This window comes from Coturnix japonica, chromosome 4 (assembly GCF_001577835.2).
Source record: "Coturnix japonica isolate 7356 chromosome 4, Coturnix japonica 2.1, whole genome shotgun sequence".
Lineage (NCBI taxonomy): Eukaryota > Metazoa > Chordata > Aves > Galliformes > Phasianidae > Coturnix > Coturnix japonica.
The window spans coordinates 57,585,096-57,601,589 of NC_029519.1; the positions used below are offsets into that span (position 1 = coordinate 57,585,096).

The window sequence follows — 16,494 nt, forward strand, 5'->3', positions numbered from 1 at the left end:
CTATTCATCAAAATCTCTTTTAGATTACTTTTTCCAGATGAAGAACGTTTGCTTTACTTTAATTGTTTCTATTTTATTTTATTTTTTTTTTTTTTAGTAATATCTCATATATGCTTCTAAACTTGCATATCTTACTCTTCTCTTTGAAAGTAAAGGGGTCAAAAACAGAATTATTTTCTTTATTCAGTAGGTCATATAATGAATTAGGGTGCTGGGAAAAAAAAAAAAAAGGAATTGAAAGGAACATGGTTGCAAAATATTTTCTTTATTTATACAGCTTGTTATCCTTGACAGAATTTTTATCAAATTTATGAGAAGCTGTGGTTTACATCTGATTATTATGTTGTCTGGCTACAAATACTCTATGATAGCAACTAGATCCTCGCTGAACAGATTTGTAGCCTTTTCTTTCACGTGTAACTGTTGCAGCTCAGACTGAATAAAAGCTGGTAAGGGCAATAGTCACTGATTCAACAAGCTGTTAAAGCCTTATTCCTGTCGTTCAACAAACACAAACCGTGACCCGACTTCCAGGTTGGATCAGGCTGTGCATGGTTTCTCGGGGGCAGGGCAGTTAGAAGAGAGGCCTGAGGAAAGATTGTGAATGCAGCAGCAGTGCATAAGGTTTCATCAACAGGCCAAAATATCTCAGAATCTCACAGAGGACAGAGGCTTGGGAAAAGAGATTTCTTTGGGAAGGCAATTCTGGAGCTTCAAGCAGGTGAGCTGCCCTACACTTTCTGTGTTGGAGAAACAAACAAATGTCTATCAGCTCATGTTAATGATGGTAATAAGGAAAAAAATAATACATACCTAGTTATTTTTTCATTGGCTTCAGTGACGTTTTGCATTTTTGTTTTTGGAGTTAAAGCACTGAAACAGATTATCTCAGGGAAGTCTTTATTTTGTACTGTTTGTTTGCTTCCTTTTTTTTTTTTTTAATTATTATGATTATTAATTTTTATTATCATTATTATTTTTCCCCACACAAAGCTCTACCTGAGCAGTGCTGGGTCATGGCAGCTGCTTCATCTCCTAACTAGTGTTGGAGGCTGATGTTCCCACTTCCAATACATATTAGCTTCCTGCTTCCTCTGCCTATATACCCCTATTCTTACTCCAGACTGCGGCACGGGACAGTGTGGCCTACAACATTGCCTGCCTGCCTGAGGCTTTGCCGGCCAGCAGGATGTCTTCTTCACCACTAGCCATTTCAGGAGCTGGAAGAGCATGAGCAGGGGGTCCTGCATTGCTGTGTGGGTTGGAGGTGATGGATGAGGCTAGACTGATGGAAGCAAGGGGGCTGGCCAAGCACTGCAGCTTTTGGAGAAGATCCAGGCAGTGCCGGGTGTGTGAGGCAGAGACGGCGCCTGGGAGACTTGGAGATCTCTTCTTGAATAAAAGGGAAGGTTTCCATAGAAACTTCTCTTTTATTTTAAACAGATTTTAAAAAGGAATTTAGCAAACTATAAAATCAAGCTTCCAGAGCCCAATTTCAGCTATTCCTTATTGATTGCATTATAAATGAACATAAAAGCCTGCAGCCTGGAACTGAAAGCTAGAGACAGGCTTCTGCCAGCTCCCTTGTTTTCTCTACTAGTGCGTAACCTCTATTAGGTGATAGTGGCAGCCACACATGCTTTCTAGCACTCTCCATTTTATAAAAGGAGCTTTCTTAGAGAATCCCATCAAAAAAGCTCTTTGTTCGTTAATGAAAACACATCTCTAGGACTTAGCATGCAATGCATGCATCACCTGTACTCCAAACACCCCCTGCTTCACATGCAGTAGTGTACAAACAAGCAGAGTAAATGCAAAATGAACATTTCTCTCCTACACTACATTTCCCAGAATACCAAAAGCCAGGGTGAGGGCTTACCTCACTCCATCTGCTGGAGGTAGGGGACAGGCTGTCTGGCCATCCCTCCCTTAAGGCGTCTCCTGAAGTGGAGGAGGCATCCACAAACAGCAACTGAATCACTTAGTGTCTCAAACACTGACAAACAAAAATATTTTCTCCACCAGAAGGATAGTAAGGTATCCCTGTGAGAATCATTCCATTTTGCAATTACTCATTTTAAAGCCACATCCAATTGCCCTCTCTCTTGTGAGAGAATTCCTTTGGAAAATCCCTTAGTATCCAACATACACAAAAGCAGAGAGCTGTAGAATATTTTATCCTTATTTTCATAATACATTCATCCTGTCCTATTGGTAGGATTTTTAGCATTACTCTAATCAAAATGAAACAAGTTTGTTGGACAGAAATCACAGCCAACCCTTGCACAATGTCTTACAGAGGATTTATATGCTGGCAGTGCCCTGCACACTCCAGTTAATGTACTGGTGTCTTTCCACTCCATTCTAGGCACAATTCTCTTTCATATAAAAATGCTTACATTTTCAACAAAGTATCCATGGTTCTAGGTGACAGGCATTAGGCATAGCAGCCCTGGACAAGTAAACCTTCAGTGACATAGTATAAAGGGTTTTTTGCGCTTCTTTTTTTTCCAGTGGAAAATTTAAACAAAATTGAAAACAAACATTCATTAAGAGATGGGGATGTTCTGATACTGGGATATCCCAAATATTAGAGGTTAGCACTGCTTTGTATCTACCCTGACAAAAGAGGACTCTGAACTTAAGATCCCTGAGAGCAGCACAGTGCTCACTAGGCTGAAAGGGCAGATGGCACAACCTCTCAGCTGCAGAAAGAGAGTGAAGGATGGGATTGTCTGTACAGCCAGTTCTTTGTAATTTGGCACCACTATGCTGCCACTGCGTTCTTTCCTTCATCTTGTGAAAGGACCCTGAAAATTGGAAATATTCCCACTTATATCAAAAATAAAATAAGATACTGGGCTTTTATTTATTTATTTATTCACTTTTATTTTAAAGCTGGACTTTTACCCTAAATGTCTTCTGCCAAGTTTCTGATGTAAGAAGAGACAGATGTAAATGAAAGGTGGAATAGCAGTAGTATAAAGAAGATTCTGGTGGCACATGCTACCTGTGTGTCACTGTTCAGGAGTATCTAACTTACCTGTCCATCAGCCAGATGAATTTAAAATCCCAGTAAAGAATTGTACAGTTCATACTGCTGTTCCTCTGTCTTTTGTTCTCTGCAAACATAAATCTAGATTTCAAATTATAAAATATAGAACAGGGTGGAAATCATATATGCTGACTCACTATGAATTGTTATGAGTAACTTAATAGCTTAGTCATCTAACACAAAGGTACATTTGCAAAAATATTGAAATCTAGGAAGAGGAATAATGTCTAACAGAACATAAATAAAAAATGTTTCTGTGTTTTTCTGAGAGGATTGTTTTGATTTTATTCTGATTGCTGCCAATTCTTAGAGATTTATTTCTTCAAACATTGAAATACAGTAATGACACAGAAAAAAAACCTTTTTCTTTTTATTTCACTCCAGAAATGGAAAAAAATCTTATCCTTATGTTCACATTTCCAATCAACAGATATTTAAAGATGTTGATCTGGTTTTGTTTCTAAAAGTGAAAATATTAGCAGACTATTACTGATTACTATTCCCAGTGGATATCTCTGTACTTTATTAATTCCTTACCACTTAAAACTAAAGGATATTGTCATCATCACTGTGATCCTAGGAGTCCACACTCCATCATGCTCACAGGCATTGTTCCAGCAGACATATGTGTATTGAACATAAAATTCATTTCCTTGTACATGTTTGCTTCATCTATAGTTACAGGTGAAAAATGAAAACTCAACTGCCTTCTGTGGATTATTTTCAAATGATTAATATTTATAATTATCTGGACTTATTGAATAGTATGTTCTACCAGAGCAAATAGGAAAACAAAAGATGTTAGGACACTTGTTTGCTACTGGCTGGCCAACTGCTGGGGTGCAGATAAAAGATAGGCAGGAAGCAACTCTTACAGCCACTGGGAAGGCCAGCATTTCAGTGCTAAACAGCTGAAACCAATGGCACTGGCAAAAATATTTGAATGAGTTCCAGTTAGCACCATCAGTGTTCTGAATGGAGAAACTCACAAAGCTGCCATGTATTAGTATTGTATAAATACATAATAGTTTTATATAAGAGGATCACTTCACATTTGCTTGTAGCATATTTCAGTATATGAGCTTGTGTAAACGCAGAGAATGTTTCAGAGCACGGATGCTTTATTATTATTATTATTGGTTTATTTAGTCATTCCAAAACACATCAAAATACATTGCTGGCTTTTTAGAGCAGAGAATTTAAATATGACACAAAGAGACAGAGTAGCAAAAAAGTGTGTCGAAAAAGGTTTGAAAAATTTGTAAACAAGTCATGTGGATACATAGTTGAGACAAGAGCATATCTTGCATTGAGAAAGGGTTTTATTTGGTTGTTTTTTTGTGATTTTGTCCGCTTGAACAAAACCTTCCTTTAGAAATGTCTCACAATTTTGTCTCTTGCAATTCCCAGCCCCTGCCAACATTTTTCACACAAAGAAGCAGGATTAATCCCTTGGAAAGAAGTGAGAAAAAGTAGGCTAGGATTATGGAAAAATATTAGCAGCAGTAGAGAATTTAGTAGCACAGTTAATATTCTTTCATTCCTGGATTTAACTATCAAGTTTGTACTGTTTCCTTTTAAAAACTGAGTGAATACTACTATCAGCCTTTGCTGACAAAGATAACCCTGCACACACTCTGTATTAGGAGCTGAATAAATGTTTCATAAAAAGCAGATAAAGGAACAGATGTTAATAATTTATTTAAACATAGCCTTCCTGAAAAGGTTAACTCATCACATTTCATCTTAAGCCGTAAACTCCCTACATTAATAATCACCAGTATTGATTATCTGTTTTCCCCTTCATTGGATGAGAATATAATGTGTTAAAAATAGCCTAAAAATAAGCTTTTTGCCCTTTGTGGATTGTGCTGACTTGACACTCCTGGGAAAAAGTTCTTAACACAGAAAGACATTGCAGTTTCACAATTTTTACCACCTAAAATTCCTTTATTTCTGCCTTTTAGTTCTACTTTTTCAAACTGTGATACTCTAAAACTGATATGCACTATGAACAAATTTCAGACCACTGCTTGAGTTGCTACATGCTAAGCTCTCCCTAACTATCTTGATTTTTTTTTTTTTTTTTTGCCTAATCACTGAAACATTATAGCATTTGAGTACAGAAGGAACAAAGTCTGAAATAAGCCATGATACTCAGTCCTAGCACACGTATGTCAGTTTTCTAAGAGAGTATCCTCTTCCGTGCAATTGGTTATATGATAGAAATAGACTAAAATGGTTAGGCTTTTTAAATTGTTATGTACTTGTCAGTGCATGCCACATACCTCTAAATAGTCACCCACAGTCATTTTTTAGGACTTAGCTGGATTTGAGCTGGGCCCTGAGGAAACTGGGTCTGCAGTGAACTGATCTCCTCAGAACACTCACTGTTGCTGGTTTACTGAACAGTAGTCAACAACTGAAATGAGTGTAGGAACTTTCATCTGTCTTGAGATATTTAAGAAATTCTCAATGTGTATGTGAACCTGAGGGGAACAGTGAAACTGCAGAGCATATGAGACTTAGCGGTAATGTCTCACTGAGATTAAGCAAAATGGCTTGCTTCCAGACTTCATTTCTTAGAACAAAAAGTATCTCCCTCCAGCACTAGGACTTGATTATGCCTTTAGATATGCACGGCACTGAAAATTTATGCATTGGAAAGGCTAGCAGCAGCCTCCATGACAAACTGTTGTTCCTTAGGGAAAATATCTTCCAAAAAGTGGCACACTGTGAATGCTGTTAAATATTTCCCCAAATGTACAGTAAGATTGACCAGAAGCAATGTTATGTCTCTGTATTAAAGTGTTTTAAAATGCTATCTGAAAGTAACAAAACATTTCAGGCTGCCCAGGGAGCTGGTGGAGTCACCCACCCTGGAGGTGTTCAAGGAGTGTTTGGACATTGTGTTGAGGGACATGGTTTAGTGAGAGCTACTGGTGATGGGTGGATATTTGGACTGGGTGATCTTGTGGATCTTTTCCAACCTTGGTGATTCTATTATTTTTTTGTTCTGTACCTCTTTCTATACTTAAAGAAATAGAAAATACCCAAGATTTCTCAACGAGGTTCTGTGGTTACACCCTTTAAGAAAGTTCAGATTTTCAGTTCCAGAAATATGTTGGAGTACATGTCCAGCAGTAACTTAGATCTATCATCTTATATATTTAAATATATGCAAACCTAATGAGGTTTGTGTTTTCTGTATTTCTGTATCTCACAAAAAGACAGGTATGGGAAATCCAGTCTAAGGACAATAGGATTGATTCAATCCAGTAAGAGACGCTATTTTTGATAACCTGTATTGAGAAATGTAGGTTTCTTAAAAGTACTAAAATGAATATGATAACACATATTTGTATATAAAGACTATATACCTGTATATAAAGAGCAGGTAATTAGATTTTCATACATAAATAAAATAAATATAGCATTATCATTTAAAATTATATTGTTGTCTGAGCACGGTATCTAAGAAAACCTGATTTATTTTAGATTTTTCTTGTGTTTGCTTGAAATTTTAATTGAATTATACTAAGGGGTAGCATAATCTCCCCTCTGATTAGACAACAGAAATTCTGCTTACTGAGAAAAAATAAAAAAAGAAAATAATAATAAAAAAGCTTTTTATCAAAGACTTTTCGCTGTTAGACATTAGAAGATCAGCAAGGGGCAGCGAGCTTGACTGAGTAGGGACTGCTCTGATGTTTGATAAATATGATTATGATTAAAGCTTTTAAAACTCACATTGTCCTATAGATTTTTTTATATATCTAGTAAGCTTTCTCTGACATTACCCTGCACTTGTCCTCTTTGTGAAGGTATTAATATGGTTTTTGTTCTTTCTTGCTTAGAGTTTACATTCGCAAATTAGTTAGAAGACCTATTTAAGACCTCTGTTAATGCAAGTTATATTTGGTCATTAGGTTCTAAGATTACTAATTGGGTTTAGCAGATGTCCATCCACACATGCAAACATGCAGTTAATCATGTAAGTCCCAAGCCACCCAAATCCCATACTTGCAGAGAAATCTGGCTTACAAACATGTACAGACTACAAATTCACAGCACTCAGATATTTCTTGGTATTACTTTGAAATACCTCTAGTTACAATTCTAAGACTGTTATATTTACATTCAGAGTTGTAATCTAATCTGATTTTGTGAGCAAGTATGCTCCTTGCTCAAAGGTTTTATTAATATTTGTGAATTAAATATTAATATATACATGTACCTTTGCATGGTACTTTTTAGTTATTAAAAATAAAAGGTCTCTGTCCCCAAGAGCTTACAGTCTAAATGCCGTTGCCATGAAAAGCATTTATTTCCTGATGAAATTGAGAATACTGTGAAACTATCTATTTCCTATGGAAATCACTAACTTCTGTAAGCAGTTCACTAGAAAATGAGTATTTTCTCCTATATAAAGTAGAAATTTTGTTCCTGAACTGTAACATTTATTTTAATTATAGCTAAAGGTTTAAAGATTTTTCAGCCCAATTATCTATTTGCATATTAACTTATTAAAATGTCCACTTCACTTGCTAGAGACCAGTAAATGATATCTCAGGGAAACTTGGCTGCTAGGGAATCTGTATGTATGAAAAAGGGGAAAGATACTAATTAGAATACCCTGAATTCTTTGTATTATAGAAAGAAGATACTTGGTTGGTTGGAAAGTGAGAACAAAGAATATCCAAACTGGTAGTCTGTAATTTCATAACAATAGTTTGGAACTCCGACTCTTTTATTCACAAACTTACACAGACAGGTAAGTACTATTTCTTTAATCTCAAAGTTGTGTAGCAATAAAGGAAGTTAATCACTGAATTGTATAATATCACAGAATGGATCATAGGCAGAGCAAAAGTAGTATCCCAAACTATGTCATCTCTCAGTTGGACTACTCTATGAAAAATCTGGTCTCTTGGAATGATTTGGTAGAAAATGCATTTGTCATGATAAATGCTGGCTTTTTTTGCTTTTTATTTCTATGCCCACCACCTCTCTTACTAAATAAATAAATATATAAATAAACAGCAAACAACCACTCTTCTTCTTGTCATCAGACTGCATTTTCTCAGAATAACAAATTCCTTACTGTGTATGAATTTAATTGGCAGAGTAGGCATTATACTGATTTATTTATTTATTTATTTCCCAACAAGTACTGTTATTATCATACTGTTTCCAACACATCAGGGAACTTTATGCTTGATGGGCTGTATTTGAATTTCAAGTCCAAACAGTGAACACAGATTAAAATTGTTGTATTAGAAAGTTAAGCAGCACTTTTCCTCAATTAGCTTTCAAATAGACCTTAACGGTGAAGACATGTAGCCATTTGCAAGTAATTAATAGTGGGTGGAACCTCTGGAAAATAAGAAAGAGCATAGAGATGTAGAAAGAAAAAAAGGAAGAGTTACTTAGATTGGGTGGATTGATGAGAAAGGCAAGCCCAAAAGCTTTTGGAAGCCAGTACATGAGCTTTCCAGGCCTCATTCAAGTCTAGTTATTTTCTCTCTTAAGACTTTCTTACTATTAATTCAATATAAATATCATCTTTATTTCTCTAGTTTTCCTATGTGCCTTCAGCTTTCATTTCATAACATCATACATAACAACATAACATCAAGCAGAAAATATCTTTAAAAGTCCCATGTTTTTGTTCAGTTTTAAAGTACTTCTGCAGGTGAGTAGAAAAATAATTGGGTCTCAGCCATCACATTTATTTGCTCATGTGATAAAGTTAAACATGACAACTCATGGGAAACCTCTGCTATGTTTCTACAATGTAATGGTTCTTCCTTCCTCCCATAAGCTCTTGGGCTCAACAAAGGTTTGTGGTCTCCTTGCAGCTCAGAAGCTCTTGCTAGGCCAAGGAAGATTACTCTTTCTTGATTGTGATGGGTTCTGAAGCATGGATGATGCACGGCATTTAATGACTTCTGCTCAAAGGTCCAATTTTGTATTTCTCAGAATATGCTTACTAAAAGATACTTGTAATATACATCTACTTATGTTAGCCTGACACCTTCTATTAAAATAATTTAATAATTAAATAAAATTACACATTGAGTAGTATAAAAATTATTTCAGGAAATGGGTTTCCCCTTACAACCTGGAAAAATGTAGACATTCTGTTTGAGAACTATTCTAGTTCATTTATTTTTACCCATCTCTGATGCTTAAGTCTGAATCTCCACCTTTAAATACTGGATTTATGGAAGGTTTTTTAAATTTTATTTTAGTTTTATGACTAGAATACACTCATGAACTGTATCGACTGTGGCTTCACTATGAAAGATTTCATCATTTTCAATGATTTAATTATGATTGGCATCTTTTTTTTTTTTCAGATGCATATGTGCAACTCTGGCATGAGTTCAGGTTGTATCTGTATTAAGTTACCGAGCATGTGGTCACAGATTCAGGCATCTAACTCTGGGTACTCCCTGTACAGTCAGAAGGAAACCGTCACTTCCAGAGATGATTCAAACCTATAAAAAATAATTCACCTTTTGAAAATGTTTATTTTTCTGCATGGGCCACACCACATTTAAAGCAAACCAGAAAAGTATCTATGCCTTAGCAAGACAAATACTCCAAAGAAGATCTTCTGGGGAAGTCTATCTTGGAATCTTCTCAATCTGAGAGAAAGTCTCTTTGAAAGATGAGATAAAATGCACTGATGAAAGGACACAGAACATGGCTCTGAAATGACAAAGCAGTCATGATAGCTATCTAGTCCTGAGTCTACTGAACCTGTTTAAGAAATACAATGTGCTGCTGAAAAGCTGTACCTTCTCACAGCACAAACTTGAACTACTCTTGCTCACAGTTCCTGTGGATCACAGGGAGGGTTAGGCATAATCCTGACATTAACTTGCTTATAACTTTTGATAATTAAAATGTTTTTTTTCAGACTTTAATTAGGAAAATATGTTCCCTTAATGTTTGCATGCAATGGCTGAATGGTTGCAGAATTCAGTTTTTTGAAGCTCAGCAGGCAACTTTTCCAGATTTGTTAAAATTCTGCTCTGGCTTGGGCTATCATTACAAAGTCCAGCACATACTCTATATTCTGCTCTTGTACTCCAGAATTCACTGCACTACAAAAAACATTCAAGAGGAATCTGCAGAAATCAAGTCTTCTTAATCTTAATAAAAGGTTATTTATTTAGCTACAAGGCTAAATATTGAAAAACATCCTAATCTTGTTCATAACAGGTTAAAAACTCAATTTTTAATGATAATTACTTTCCTAGGATTCTTCTCTCATGCAATCCTTATTTATATCCTGACAAATTTTGCTTACTTGGAATGCCTAATGTAGGAATATAGGGGCACAGGAAAGACAAAGAAGGCAGCAGAAGATAATTTTTGCATAGTGGCTTACTATCTGGAAAAAAAAAAAGTTGGCAATTGTACGAGTGAAGCAGATGAATACTCAAATAAAGTTGATATAATAGCCAGGGCAGACTTATACAAAATAACAGAATTATTTCATTGGTGTACCACATATTGACCTGCTGAACAACAGGCCTGAGGTCAAAACCACTGCTTGCTGACTGCAGATTTCTGCTTGCTTTTTGTTCTTCATTTGCAAGCACCAGACTCAGGGCTCTTTTTCAAAGCTAAGACACTGTTTTGCTTGAAGATTTGCTTGTTCCTCTCTGGATCTAGCCTCCCAGCTTTGTTTCAGTTTCCCCCTATATTAATGCTAATGATAATATTTACCCTTTCCATAAAATTTTGTGTTGACACCTGCAGAATACAGTTGGTAACAGTGCTGGATGAAAAAGAAAACCCCCTCTAAGGACTCTGCATTGTATGCAATCACTGAGATAAGAACATACATAAATAATGAGGATGAAAATTATGAATATCTGAGTCATGCCCATCCTCCAAATTAAGGCCTTGCAATAAGAAATGTCTTACTGACTACACACAAGGTAAAAAAAAAAAAAAAAAAAAAAAAAAAAAAAAGATATTGGAAGCAACTAGAAGCTTGGTATTAATTAACTTAGGTGTGCCTGACTTGGCAACAAAAAACACTTTTAAAGTCACTTGATGAGGCATATCACCTAAGAACAGTGAAACACATTTTAATGCATTACTCAAGAGACTGACAAAATCAATTTTTTTAGCCTTGTTTTCCAAGGCAGTGATGTTTACATTATTGCCCTGACAATTTACCTTGTCTCATCCCTAAACTTTTGACCAATTTCAACAAAACTCAGCAGAGGATTCTCAATGTAACACATCCCCATGTATTTTGTGCCAATCTCAATAGAAACAGTGAAGTGCCCCTTTGAAGGGTGCCTGTGGTATGTTGGCAGCAAGACAGCAGAAGGTCCAGTACTGAAGGCCTCTTTTTTTTAGAATGGTACATTTTGTGGATCTACCTGTTGACCTATTAAGCACCATGTGATCATACTTGGATGATGGAGAAAGTCTCAAGGGTTCTCTGGCTGCCTGATAGCCCTGGCCAGGACTCAGAGGTGTTCTCATACCATGCTATCTGGTAGGTATCTCAGAACAGGGCAATCCTCTCCTTTCCCCAGGACTGCATGATGATGCTTTTGGGGAGGCATAGAGGTGCCTTCTGAGGGAATTTTTCTTTCTCTTACAGGCTCTTACAGAAGTCACTCTGATTTTTTTGTCTGTTTGTTGGGGGGAGGGGGAGTATTTGTCAGGGAAAAAAACAACAAAACAAGTAAAGACTCTTTAGTCTTTACAATTCCTATACATACTACAATACCTTGATTTAGTGTCCAGTTTGGCAGTGTTCTATTTGAACATGAGCCTGTTGACTCACATGGGAACACCAGACCAAGCCTTTAATCTTTATAAATTGCTGTTCTAGATTAATGATAATAATGATATTTACAGTGCATTCACAATGAATCTGGAAGTCATGCACAGTTTGTGCTAAGAGGAAAAATGTCATTTGCCTGTGTTTGCCTTGCATCTGCAGAGTTTTCTAGAAGATAAGTGCTGTATTCAGTCTTTGGGAATGGCTATCACTGCCCATCACCCAGGGCTCAGGCTTATGTTAACCCTGCAGTGTTGGAAGCTGAGAAGAAATCCATATGGAACTGGAAACACAGTATGCACTTTGAGCAATTAGATCTAATTTATACTGGATTATCAAGAATGCTGTTTCTATCTGAAGTAGCATGGAAAATGCCTAAGAGGAGGAGGCAACAGTACTAGAAAGTGATAGTTTTGAATTTACAATTCATGGAGTTAATAAATAAAGCCCCCCAAAGACTGAAAGCTGGATACTAAAAATCACAGCCTTGTTCTCCCAAACTGCAAGTGACAGCCGGATTTATGATAAAGGCACTTGATAAAATCTATATCTTAGTGGGGAGCAATTTGAGTTTTAAAATTTAATTTTGGCTTTTTTTTTTTTTTTTTTTTTTTTTTTCCCCCTGTAACATGAGAGCCACAAATCAGGGAACCCTTCGGAAAAGCAAATTACACCCTACGAGAGACTTGGACTTAACCCATGTGCCATCAGAAACGCTGCTCCACTGAAGCTGCAGCAGTACTCACTCAAGAGATGAACAAAACAGATGCATCTCAAGCCTCACGATGGGAACTTTCCTATCATGTTGTTAATGTAGGCACACAGAGAGCTATGCACGTCTATGTGTGTGTGTCTATATGTATGTATACCGATATCTGTATCTATACACAACTATAGCGAGCTATGCATAAGGCAGCAGCGGCTGCTCAGATGGTTTGAGTGGCACTGCTCAGACACGAGGGGACAATGCGGAGCCCTCGGGCGGGCGGCCCTGGGCTGAGCGAGGGCGGCGCTGGCGGCCTCGGGCGTTAAGACCCGGGGCTGCAGCGGGAGGGGGAGGGAGCGCTGCGCCGGGAGAGCCGGAGAGATCCCCGCGGACCGCGAGCAGGGAAGTCAGGCACCTGGCGGCGGAGGACAGTAACACAGGACAGAAGGGGAAATCTCCGTCTCTCCCTCTCTTCTGCAAGAGATCCTCCTGTTTTTCTCCCAACTCTTAGAATAACCTTCGAAGAAGATAAACCCCTACAGACTTTCTTATCTTGTTATATTTTTAAAATAATTATTATTGAGAGAATACCTTCAGCTGCAAAACAGTCTTGGAATCTATGCAGGACTTGGGAGGTTTTGTTATCTCGCCGACGAAATCGTTCATCACTGCTGCTTTGCTCTCGCAGGGTGCTCAGTTGGCCACCGGAGTGGGCATGGCGAGAGCGGCTTTTATCATACCCTCCTCAGTTTGAACACATTTCCTTGAAATTTGCTGCATGATGCCGTCCGAGGAAGCAGGATTTTTTCACGGGATGCAGCGATTCGTCGTCGGCATCTGAGCTTATTGCAGAAGGAAAAAAACCAAATCTTCAACAGTGGTGGTGGTTTTTTTTTTTTTCCTCCTGTCTCCTCCTTTTTATTACCAGAGGACGCGAATCTCTTCCACCGGGGACGACAGATCACCTGTCGCTTTAAACCTTAAGGGAGTTTTTTTTTTTTTTTCCTTAAAAAAAAAAAAAAAAAGTGAATTATTTTTATTTATTTATTTATTTATTTTAACCGGTGGAGGCGTGATCGCAGAGAATGAGACTGAGGGGAGCTGCCGGGCTTTGGAGGACAAGGCTGAGTTTAGGCTGGAAACTGAGAGACTAGATTAACCCCCCTCCTTTTTTATTTGTTTTTTTTTATTATTTTTATTTTTTCTCATTTTTTTTTTTGGAGGGGGGCACAAGTTCCCGTCTTCCTCAACGCTCCGCGCTCAGTTTCGCCTTATGGACCGATCAGGCAACCTAGCCACGGAGGAGCTCAAGGTAGGGTGGGTGCCCGCGGTCACGGTGCGGCTCGGACCCTCCGCCCGGGGGCGGGCGCTGCTGGGGATCCCGCAGCCCCGGGCGGGGGACGCTGAGCCGGGGACGGCGTGGGCAGCCCCGCGCGGCTTCCTCGGGCATCGTCATACGAATATGAATGATGGTGGTGCTCTCAGCGTTGTATCCGCGCCAGGCGCAGCAGTAATCTCGCTCTGGGAGGAGGGGGTAGTAGGGCGGCGGGTTTCCCCGTAGAAGTTGCCTGTGAAGCCTTTCTCATTCGGGCATCTCCTCCTCTTCCTCCGCCGCCAGGAGAGAGAGGAACCCTCACGCTCCGCTCGCCTCCGGCAAAGCGCCCAGGTTCCTCCTCATGCCCGGACGGGAGAACCGGCCGCGGGCACGGGGCGCCGTATGGAACCCCAGCCCCAAACTTTGCACTTGGACGGGACCGCTGCAAGGATTCCCCCCAGTCCGACTCGGGCTTCCTCCCCGCGGAAAGAGCATGCCTGAAAGCGCTGAGCATGCTCCTTTGTAGTGATGGAAAGCCTGCCCGCACCTGCTGGTAGCTTCGAGCCCAGTCGGTCTAAACTAATAATAATCATCATAATAATTTTAAAACGTCTGTCGATACGGGGTAAAGAGGGTGGGGGTAGCCTGGGGACAGGGAGTGGCGGTGGTGTCGCTGCATGGCTGAGGAAGTGATGGAGAGGAAGAGGGCCTTCTTTGGGACATGGGCAGAGCCCTGGTTCCCCCCCACTGAGTGGGGCTCTGCGCTGGGAGGGAGGGGTGGGGAGGGGAAATTCTGGGAAGCACCAAAGTAGTACCGTGGGCTCCCGTCCTGCTCCTGTGAGGCAGATCTTGAAGTATGGTGTGGGTGTGGGATGAAAAGGAACAACCCGAGATCCTCACAAAGTCTCAGTGGCAACTGCTATAAATCCCCTAAGAAAAACATACACCAGAAATAAAGTTGCTTGAGCGTTGGATGTGATGAGCTCAGGGCGGAGAGAGAAATGGCAGTGGCTCTGCTGGATGAGTAGAGGGCTCTGTGCTGCTACCGAAGCTGCTCCGCCTCGGCCTGCCCGGGTTCCCGGGGACAGCCCTGAGCCAGGGAGTGATTCTGTTTTAGCAGATTGCTTTTAAAGGTTCTTTATAGAAAATATATGCATGCTAACTTTGCAGGAAGGCACATCCCGCTGGGAGCGGGGCTGCTCTAGTCGAAGCGGCTTCCATTAATCTCGCAGCCATCCGCGCTGCAATTAAGACTCACGCTGCAGCGTGCACAGGCAGCTCGACCTTGAGCGAAACAACACAGCCAGGAAGCAGTATTGCCTCTGAGCATCACGCTTCAATTTATTTATTTATTTATTTATTTATTTATTTTTCCCTTGAGAAAAGCTTCAAAGGGAGCAGAAGGAGGCATTTCTGTAGGTGTTCCTAAATACTGGGCAACTTTCTCGGACGAGCCGCTTTTGCACAACAGCTCTCATGAGTGTTGCTACGGCTGCGGGGCTGCTGGGGAGCGATTGCCGCCCAGAGGGAGCTGTGCCCAGGTCGGCTCCAGGTGCCCGCGGCCAGTAGGGGGTGGTGCAGGGCCGGCGTGACCCGAGCATCCCACCCCGAGCTGCACCAGGCATTGGGGATATTCCCGAAGTTTGCATTCTCTCGAACGGGAATACAACGGGGGTAAAGGCCTTGGAAGGCAACGCGCTCGGGATTGACCGCTGGTCACCCTGTTGGACTCGGGCACCATGAAGAGTAGTGCCATCACTGCTCAAAGTTGTGAAAAGCTTTCCGCCCATTTCTGGCCGGTCTCAGGGGAACTGAAATCATTTCAGAGCTCCACTCCTTCCCTCTGGGTCAATGCAGCCCCCATGCTGTGATGTACAGTTAGCAGGCACCCGGGGCTGAGCTCCACATCGTGCCACACAGAGGGCTCATAGGGAAAATGTCAGCTGCAGGAACAGGGTGTCATAGCAGAACTTCACCCAGAGTTGTGGAAACAGGCTACACAGTGTCTTTCAAAATAGTAGGTTTCCTCTATATATGCAAAAAAGCATCAAAAAGAGTAATGATAACTTCTCTGCTGTACTACAAGTCAAATGTGTTGGCTATAATGATAATATATAGTATAGATATCAGAAATATATACTGTATGGTATATAAAGATTTTAAGTCTCAAGACAGACATTGAATTTCAGTTTGAAATGTGTGTATGTTTATTATACTGATTGTAATGAATTCTGAATTTATATAGAGTATATGTAATGGCTGTATGTTTTGAAAGGCCATTTAGTGAAAAACTGAGCAAGTGTCATGCATGAAACGCTTGCTAATGAGGGCAGGTGTGCTTCTCCTTACTAGTCTATGCATGATTCCTGATGAAACAGATCAGTACTAAAAAGATAGACTACTCTATCTGAGAATTGGGGCTGTTCTGTTTTACCTTTGATCTGTCTCATCTGTCTCAAATACGTACATGAACTTCCCTCCTAGGTTTTATCACAAGCCTGTAGGGCTTTTGTTTTAAAGGAGCAGGACTGAAATCAGAATATGCAATTCTTCCGTAGTTCGCTTTAGTCTGAGGTGTAGTGTTGTGCAGCACTTTA

At 39.8% G+C, this 16,494-nt stretch overlaps 1 protein-coding gene across 9 annotated transcripts in view; it reads left to right on the forward strand.

Moving 5' to 3' along the window:
- SGCZ (sarcoglycan zeta) overlaps nucleotides 1–16,494 on the forward strand; it is a 348,739-nt gene that overhangs the window by 11,858 nt on the left and 320,387 nt on the right. For 8 of the 9 annotated variants that reach the window (XR_004306978.1, XR_004306979.1, XR_004306977.1 and 5 more), the window contains 3 exons: nucleotides 7,712–7,829; nucleotides 8,917–11,585; nucleotides 12,511–13,894. Coding sequence is in view for 6 of the 9 variants with exons in the window: in XM_032444281.1 (XP_032300172.1) it covers nucleotides 13,856–13,894 (39 nt within the window). In the remaining 3 variants the exon portion in view is untranslated. The remainder of the gene's footprint in view (nucleotides 1–7,711; nucleotides 7,830–8,916; nucleotides 11,586–12,510; nucleotides 13,895–16,494) is intronic. The other variant, XM_032444282.1, reaches the window with a different exon arrangement.